The sequence below is a fragment of the Pocillopora verrucosa genome, chromosome 5, assembly GCF_036669915.1.
Source record: "Pocillopora verrucosa isolate sample1 chromosome 5, ASM3666991v2, whole genome shotgun sequence".
NCBI classification, from domain to species: domain Eukaryota; kingdom Metazoa; phylum Cnidaria; class Anthozoa; order Scleractinia; family Pocilloporidae; genus Pocillopora; species Pocillopora verrucosa.
In genome coordinates, this window is record NC_089316.1 from 2,796,743 (window position 1) to 2,806,442 (window position 9,700).

Sequence of the window (9,700 nt, forward strand, 5' to 3'; positions counted from 1 at the left end):
GAGGCGACAGGGATGGAGGATGGAGAAGGGAGGTAAGGTGAGACGTAGGAAGTAAGTCGTCGAGCGAAAGCAAAGGATGATGAAGAGGAAATGAAGCGAGAGCCCTTACTTTTAGACTTCAGTACCCTATTCGACTAACACTTTAACCCTTAAGACTGATTAGTAACTATTTTCTCCTATCAGTATCATCCCTAAAACAAACATTGAGGTCATGAGAATAAAGGAAATGATCAGCAACTAAAGAGGCTCTTAATCGTTTAACAAATTCTCTTTGTCAATATCATAGGAAATGTATAGAGAATGTTATGGAGAAAATGTATTCTGATGTTAAGGTGTAAAAGGTTAATAACTCTTCTCTGAGTAGCGCAACATACCTGATTTTCCTGCGGCGACTGACGCCCAGTTTCACCGCTCCGAGCAGTTGCCACGGCGAGAATGATCTCACAGATGGTAAATATGACAATCAAGGCATGTATGGCTATCATGGTGTTTTCCTGGTCTTCAAACTTGATTTTTGCGTCTTTAGCCCACAAGTAAGGGAAACTCTGTGCATTGCTGTAGTTTGAACCATCGTATTTGTCATATTTGAAACCCAATAAAGTTCTCAGAGCCCATGAATACGCTTCAAGTACCACCGCAGAAACTACAACAGAGGCAACACTAATTGAAGTGAGCCAATTTATCTGAAATTATGATATCAAAGGAGGAGGCAATCATTTTCTGAGCTTCAAATACAACTTTAGCCAATGTTAGTTGAAGGTTACCTTCTACCTTCGTGGGTGTCCTTCTGGAGAAATTTCGCGCGCGCGCTAGTTTCACTAAAATCGTAGCAAACTAAATATCAGAAGAAAGCTTAATGACTGCAGTTTATGATAAAAATATAATTTAAACGAGTTTTCCTTTTAGAAAGTATTAGAAGCCGGTAAGGCGTGAAACGACTGAGGGTTCTTCTTCTGAATTTATCGAGTTTTGGATACCGCAGCACGAGCAAAATGGCTGCGCAGTCTTATTCACAAGGCATCAATCAGCAGAAGTGTGTCCGGCTTTTCCAATATTTTGATTGGTTGTCTAGATATCGGCAACTGAAGTTGGAGTAGCTAAAAATATGCGAGGCGTTTTGCGTAAATGGACACCAAGGGACAAATATTTCAAATAACTAAATTTCCCGACAAGTTTTCGTTTGTCATTATTCCTGGAATGTTTTGGCGAAATCTAACGAAAATCGGTCAAATCTAATCCCCTATAAACTTTCTCAAAGCGGACGTATTCGTCCAAAAATAAATTGCGGGATTTTAGCTCTTAAGAGTGAATGTCTCTAAAAATCAAAGAAAAATAAAAAAATCGCGGACATGGTAAAAAAATCATTTCGTCCCATTTTTTGTCTACAGGTAGCTATAGGTACTACTTAAAGTGAAGTGAGGTTAGTTTCTGTAAATATTCATTTTAACGGAAATAAACCGATACTAATTGCACGATCGAAAATGAGTGCCTGCGAGCTCTAAATTATGCAGTTTTCAGGCCGTCCCTGCATGAACTAAAATGCAACAGCAGGACTTCTCTAGCTATAAATATATACATGTGGCCTTCCATTACCAAGATATAGTGATATTTTTTGTATCGTGTCCTTCCTGACGAAACCACGGGTTAATTACCAGTGGACGTGTTCGCCATATTTAATTCATGCCAAACCCGGCCTAATGTAGTGTGGCAAAAATGCATGTGGTAGTTTCTCAAAATCTCCAGCAATACTATCACGAGGGCTTATAAGGTGGGTCTTCAAATTCATCGTTTCATTTTTCTGGTATCTTCCGCTGTTTTGATGTACCAACCAACCAAACTTCGCTAAAATTGTAAATCTTTTATAGGCCCTTGTTATTCCGCTTGGAAGATATTTTCGAAATACTGTCCTTTGCAATTTGGTGTGAAGGTGGCCGACCGGCTAACTCATTGAAGCCACTGAGCCGGGATGAGTAAAATAAAGTTACTTGTTGTTGTCATTTTCTACAGCGTGTCACAACCCAGTTACGTTTAGTCTACTTTGATCTTAATTTTGGTTTTATTGACGTCTCACACAAAAAGGGTCCCGTACAAAACGGCAGGTAACGCTAGCGATTTGCCGGATTTTAATTTTTCACAGGTTCCTGTCACTCTGCGTGACATATGATAATCTGTCAGGTAACGAGATCAACAAACAATTCATTCTGCCTCACATATAAGATCTAAACAAATATATTGCCATCATGAACGAGAACGATACAACAAAGAAATAGACTTTACAAAATTTCACAAATATAAACCGTACAGTGAAAACCTTATGGAACGAAAATAACAGTACAATTTTCCCACGGAAAACAAATGTGATGGGTTAACGAAAGTAAACAAAAAACAAAAGCGTAATAATCGTCGGTGAAGGGAATAAAGACAACGGTTGCTTTAACTCCAGCAGAAAAAGAATGTCTTAATCTTTACATGATATTGTAGGTGGCGTTTGTGGCGCAGAGGAAGCCACAAGCGTTTTTTAAAATTTTCAGGTGCTGAGACAGAGATTGAACTTATCTTAGCAAGAAGCGGGATTTTCGCGAAGCCTGATACACGGAAGAGCTACTCCTCTTCCAAACCAGGAGAAAAGGAGAATGAGAATTGAACCTGTAAGATAAGAACATTTTGTTTCTTTCATAACGAGTCTACACGTTACTCAAGATGTTCCTTTCGGGGAAAAACTTCTAAAATTGTCGACTGGCGAGATCATAAAAACACTCAATGTTATCAGAACAATGATACCAGAGCGTATTGTCCAATAGTATCAACAATACTGCTGTGAAACCAACTTTGAGCCTATGAGTAAGAGAACTCTGCAGAGAGTTTGGGCCGTGTGTTCTTCATCTGTTCGCAAGTCTCTGCAAGGACTTCATAACTTTTCAGCATCAGGAATGGAAGCAGTTGATGCTATAGAAAAACTCGTAGACAAGCTTGTTGACTGTGGCAAGACTCAGCAATGAGCGAGGGAAATTAAGCAGCAACTTCGTTTTTCGAAGCAGTACCTAAAGGGCGACTACAAGGTGGGTGCATATTTTATAATTATGCGTTGCCTTCGCAGAGTGATGCAGTAAACTTCTTACTATGATTCACGGCTACCTCTTTCTTTCTCTCCAAGTCTTCTTTATGCTTAATTTATGAAACAACAGTTTACAATTCACTGTAATACGCTTACACACATGTACACAACGCTGAGAATCGATTAAGTAATCTTTTTGAAATGTCGATCATATGCGCATGCAATGCTTTGTAAATATACATTGAATCACGCGCTTGTCATTTTACTTTTTATTTTAGGTACATACAGTGGAGGCCTTAAAGGTTCCCGATCATTGTCGAATTTACGCGCTAAGTGATCCGAGCAATGCTGAATTTCGGGGCTCCTGCGACCATCTCCACAAATAGTCATATGAGCAGTGTTATGAGTTACAGGAAGTATTGTGTACCATAGAAGATGAGTGTTCAAGTGCGCTCTCGTCAGCAGAAGATCAAGCTGACATGCAAATTACCATCAAACAGGCAAGGGATGATATCATTTGCTGGAAAGCCCATCAGCTACGTTCAGTCCACCAAGCTGAGGCGAAGCATTCAGTTTTAGCCAAACTCGACAGCCGATCGGTGTTGTTAGTCCAGGACTGGGCAATGAAATATATGCCCCGAAAATATCGAGAGGCGCAGTCAGATTGGTTTGCGAAGCGAGGATTGCCATGGCACATTAGCGTTGCCATAAGACGGTCAGAGGGTTCTGAGCACTTTGAATCGCAGACACCTGTTCACGTATTTCAAAGCTGCGCCCAAGACAGTGTGACTGTGGCTTCGATTATGCTTGACTGCCTCACTACCCTGAAAAAGGAAATTCCAGAGCTGGAAATGGCTTATTACAAATAAGATAACGCTGGCTGTTATCACAGCGGAAATTCAATCATCTCAGCTAAGCTGGCCAGTGATGCCATGGGAGTGGCTTTTGTAAGAAACGACTTTTCGGACCCTCAAGGTGGAAAGGGGGTATGTGATCGCAAAGCGGCAACAATCAAGGGAAGGTACGTTGGAAGGTACGTAAACGAAGGCAATGATGTCATCAACGCTCTACAGTTCAAAACAGCCATTGAATCTGGCCAAGAAACCACAGGAGAGAAAGCAAGTTATGTTGCTGCCAAACCGTCAAACACCTCTAATATCAAATGGGATGGCATAAGCTTACTCAACAATTTTGAGTACGATGAAAGTGACACACGAGTGTGGAGAGCATTCAATGTGGGTTCCGGTAAAGTAGTGCCATGGGCCAAGTTCGAAGGAGTCATGAAGTAGCCTGAAAAATTGGAAATCCTAGACTCGCCATCGCAGAGTCCAAGTGGCGCACCGACGTTCAAGATTGTGAGACACCGACATATTAAGGAAAGCTCTGTCAAAGCAAATTTCTTAACTGAAAGCGAAAACCAAGATCGAAGCTGTATTGGGGAATATAAGCCAGATGACATGCTTTTCCCGTCTCCAGAAGAAGGATGTGTAAAAGCCTGCAGTCGCTTTGCAAACCTCCAGACACACCTAGATACTGGAAAACACCAAATGATGCTCGAACAGGAAACTCTCTACGATAAAGCTAAAAGAGAATATTCTTCCAAGCTGATGGAGGGACGCAGTCGAATACCAAGCGTTCAAGTTGCCGCACAATCAAAGAGAGACGGCTTGCCGCCTCTTCCAATGGGTTGGACCCTGAAGACAATTAAGAAAAAGGTGCGTTTTACAAGGAAACAGACCGAATTCTTAACTGACCAATTTCAAAAAGGAGAGTATAGTGGACGGAAAAGCGATCCACAAGAAGTTTCGAAAACCATGAGCCTAGCAAGAGACCAAGCGGGAGGACGTCGATTTCAACCTGATGAAGTCCTTACGTCGCAGCAGATTAGTGGCTTCTTCAGCCATCTTTCAGCAAAGAAGCGATTAGAAGTTACAGCCGCCGGTAACCGAGCAAAAGCTAGTGAAATCTCAGAAGTGGACAAGGAGAGCGTCGACAAGGACGAAATTTCTGCCGAAGCTGAGAGTCATCTATCTGCAGTGTGTGCAAATGTGATGGAGATGTGGCTATTCAACATCCGATTGTATCTTTCGATCTAAACATCTGCGAACTTGTACAAAAACGTACACTCACAACTTTAAGAGTGGATAGGCTAAGAGACATGTGCATCGACCTTGGGCTGGATATTTCTGACATTTCACCTCAGAAGAGGAAAAAGCCATTCATCGCACGACTCACACAATTAGTCCAGGAGTGTACCTGCTCTTTCAATTAACTGAGCACTGAACGTTTTACGAATAACTGATCTGCTGATTATAAAAGCGGTGCGTGTATTATTTACATGAAGGCGTTGCGTGACAGCAGAGTCCTACATATCGGATTTTAGTCACTCGAGCTCACCATTGCTTGTGAAACCTCCTTATCTTTATGTTGGATGATTTTCAGTAAATTCGAAACTGGCGAGTGCAGAAGGCGCAGAAGGGATGCAAATGCTCGAATCCATGTTCACCGGATGAGGAGTAAACGGACACTGACGGCTTTGTGCCAAATTTAACCTTTTGAGTGCAATTGAACTGTTTAACCTGTTGTGCGTAGAATTATGCAGAATTATGGCGTGATTCTCAAAGTGTAGCAAAAGTCGAAAATTGTTTCTCCTGTCTCCGTATATAAAAATCAAGTGTAGTTATAGACATTTTAATATGTTTCTAGTCATTTTAACGGCCAGTGAAGATATAACTGACCAAAACAGTTATTTGTGTCCGACGCGTTTAACTTTGTTATTATGCACTCATTATGGCGTCATGGTAATTTAACCGAAATTCGGCTGGTGGTAATCTTTTGATAGTCAAAGGGCCCAAAGAAATAAAACCAATCAGAGGCTTGGGCTTCTCAAGCGTATAGAGCATTTATTGCCTTTCAGAGCGCGTCTACTTTTCTTGTCTTGTTATGCCCCTTTTTGAATATGCTGATCTTGTGTGGGGCGAAAAACATATTATTACCCTTATGTCTAGCTTGCAAGTTTTGCAAAATAAGGCCGCTAAAGTTATTTTAAATAGACCATTGTACTCATTCTCCACTGAGGCATTAGCCGTTCTCAAGTGGCTGCATCTAGAGAAAAGGCGATTTCAAAGAAGGTGTGTACACTATACAAATGCATCAATGGTTTAATTAATCATGATATAGACTTAGATTAGACAAGACGTACTTCATTGGCATAATACATGTAACAAAGGCAATTTTAGATTACCACGTGTCAAAAGAAATTGGGGGAAGCAAAGAACACAATGTCATGCCGTTTCCGATTTTAACTCCCTTAGTCAGACGATCAAAGACTCAAGGAATGTAAATAGTTTTAAACGTAATGTTTTTAAGTTTTTAATATAGCTACTTACGTTTAATTTTTACTTATACTTATTTTTAGTTTTTGTGCATTTTTTGTATCGTTTTAATCCCTTTGCAATTTTATAGCTTTGTTTTTACTATATATATCTAGTTTTGAGGTCCTTTTTGAAAACCATATCTTTTATGAAAAAGTTTCCTCAATAAAGATGATTATTATTATAATCTAATAACATATGCGTTTGTAATCATTCTCACCAGAATCGGGGAGCGTCTGACCCTGACTGCCAGAATCAATCCCATGATGCCCGATGGCAATACCTATCCAAGTAAGAAGCAAAAGTTAGGTTTTGGAAATCAAGCAAAATGCCTGAAAAAAAAAGAGCTTTATCAGTATAAAACCGTTACAAGCTTGTTTGTACAGTTACAGACGAGTTTCAAAACCCGAGGGAATATTGTTGCCGTGTTTTTCATCATCTATATCAGGCCTCCTGAAATGAAGTGAAATGGTATCGAATGGAGAAACATGAATCATCAAAACATGATCAGTAAATCTATTTTGACATATGTAACGTTACACAGTTATACTCAAGAATATTTACGATCCAATTTTCATCGAAAGAAACGACCTTCTTACAATCTGAGAATACTGAGAGTATAGGTAGAAATACAACATTGTATTAAGTAGAATTAGTATTGGTATATATATATACATTCATAATAAGATACATGAAAAAATTACTCAGTTCTGATTGGTTAAGATAAACGCAGTTTTCAGGTAATTCGTTGCAGAAGAGTGTCAATTCATGATCAGTGTAAAGAAGTAACAAACCAGACTGAACAATTCCTTGAACTGTTAAGCCGGACTTTGAACTTTTTTGTGCCTGAAAGATGTTAAATATCATAGTATATTATTGTTTTGATCGTACGCGGTTGTTTCGACCGAACGCACAATGTCACTTGCAGGGTTTGAATAAATCATTTTTGCATTTAATGCGTGCACTTTGCTTCTGCATAATTATGATAAGCTATCTCGTATTTTTTCATGTATAATATATAGATTTAACCAAGCCTAAAAGCGGAGCTCGCATTTTTTTCCCGCACGTCTCAAGGGCACAACGCCTTGCCCCGGTCAGGTCTAGAACCCGGGTCGTTCGACTCGGAACCCAGTGCACTGACCACTGGACTACTGAACAAAGCCGTGGTGTTGGTGTGCCCGCGGTACAGTTGACCACGCATGTTAAAAGTAGCACCTTGTATGGTCGTACGGTCGTACATCCAAATTTTTTCGGCTTGATGGGTTACTACTATTTTGTATAATTATGGGGCTACACTCTTCGAGCTCCGCTATTATTAATACGTAACACATGATTTTTCTCGTGAAAATTTGGAATAAATAAGCAAAATTTTTCAAAGACCACAAATTGCACCACAAAAAGATTACAATTTTGTTAGTCTTTGAAAAAATTTAATTTACTCGTGCTTTTTTATTCTAAATTTCACTTGAAATCATTTGATTACCTATACTAATACTGTAATTAGTTAGGTTTATATTTGGATAAAAAAAGTTCCCCACGGCTGTTCTCACCACTCAGTTATAAGGAAATCATAAGCGTTGTATCGAAAAACATTGCAATAAATTATGCATGGGATTCGACACATCATAAATACAGTGCGGCGTCCTCTTGGATTGTGCCAACACAGCCCAACCTAAACTGATCCGAATTCCGCTCTCCTATCGGGCATAATAACCGATAACTTCGACTCGGCGCAGTGTTTGTAATATAATAAGCTTTGCCGTGCGATACGGCGGTATGACGACTTGATTTCAAACGGCGTGCACTTGTTGTGAAAAAATAATTAATTTCCCTTCCCCCAATAGTTCATGTATTCTATGATTTTTTTCATTATATTTCATATTAAATACAATACAGACAAAAATCAGTTATCGACTCTGAAAAATGCAGTTTTCAGGTAACACAAAATCAGAGAGAGATAATTCGGTGTACAATAGGTAACTCTGCATGTTTAGCTACTCTTGCTTATTTACTGTGTTCCTAATTGCACTCGGAATCGTTTGAGTGCCTGAGCTGATACTGAACTTATCTCAATATTACGTCTTGGTGCGAATGAATTAAATGTCTTGTTTAAGACTAATGCCGTGCTTTATGTAGTCAGACGATATCAGGTCAAAGTCCAAATGAGTCGACAAGAGCGGAAGTCGATCATAAGGCGTTTGAAAACAAGTAGAAAGGTGTTCTGTACGTTTAGCAAAGGTTTTCATCGTTTAGTATAAGTCCCATTCTTAAAAAAAAAATTGGCCTTCTAAACAGAAATACGAAAAATTGGCCCATTTGCAGTGCAATTCTCGGAACAGTCAACTAATTTTGTACGGTATCACGAACTATCCGCTTATAAAATTAATTTCTCTACGGCAATATAAACAATTCTATCTTACTTCTGTAGTCTCAACTTTTATTTTTCCTAGAATAACGGATTGCGCTTCCCTATCTAATTTTCGCCGCTGTAATGATATTTGTATTCGGTTTATGAACACCATACCATGTAGCACTTATCGCTAACTCTTAAGCTAAATATTGAGCGCCATTATCAACCTGCATTCCCCAATGAAAGGCAGCTGTGAGGGTTGTGTGAAATTTAGTCGCAGTGGTCGGATTATTGAAACGAAAAGAAGCACCAGCAAAAAGGAGTTTTACATCTTCGCCATGAAATTCGAATTTCTCGTATTTAAACTGTGTCAAAAGCATGAGCGTAGGCAATAAAACACCCGTAGTTCGATGTTCTGGGCACGTGTACTTACAAGAGCTGCTATCCAGCATGGCATCAACAAATGGCTGAGGTATGTGTAACGTACTTCAAAGTGATCCACGATGCCGAGTGCAAAAAGGATAACTGACATTACCAGCTGAATAATCGAAATGATTTTCAATTCTAGCCGACTGAACGCCATGTCTAGTTTAATATATTTCCGACACGTTTAATTGTTAGCCAAAACTGAGTTAATGAAACATGCCCATTATCTCGTTCCCAGACTTGTTGCAATGACAGCCGGTCTGGGCCAATGATGGCTTTGAGAACGAGATCATGTTTAGTCATTTACCGGATAGCGAACTACAGTGAATCAGCAAATATTCATTTAGAAACACTCCCTGGAGCTTGGGAAAGGAAATGTTAAACTGAAACGAGTACGATTTGTTAGTAAGGCTTTTTTATTATTATTATTTCTCGTACTACTCGTGACAGCTTTTTGAGTGGTGAATTTGAAGGTCAAACTTATTATTAAAACGT

The 9,700-nt window shown here is 39.5% G+C and overlaps 1 protein-coding gene and 1 pseudogene across 1 annotated transcript in view; one reads left to right on the top strand and one right to left on the bottom strand.

Moving 5' to 3' along the window:
• The window catches only part of LOC131768607 (uncharacterized), a 12,138-nt gene extending 2,727 nt beyond the window's left edge, over nt 1-9,411 (bottom strand). The window contains exons 1-3 of the mRNA XM_059084334.2: nt 9,213-9,411; nt 6,650-6,712; nt 375-683 (exon numbers count right to left, since the gene is read on the bottom strand). Coding sequence (XP_058940317.2) covers nt 375-683; nt 6,650-6,712; nt 9,213-9,362 — 522 coding nt within the window. The 5' untranslated portion in view covers nt 9,363-9,411. The remainder of the gene's footprint in view (nt 1-374; nt 684-6,649; nt 6,713-9,212) is intronic.
• LOC136281067 (uncharacterized) lies at nt 2,838-5,196 on the top strand (annotated as a pseudogene).
• Nucleotides 9,412-9,700: the final 289 nt, after the last annotated feature.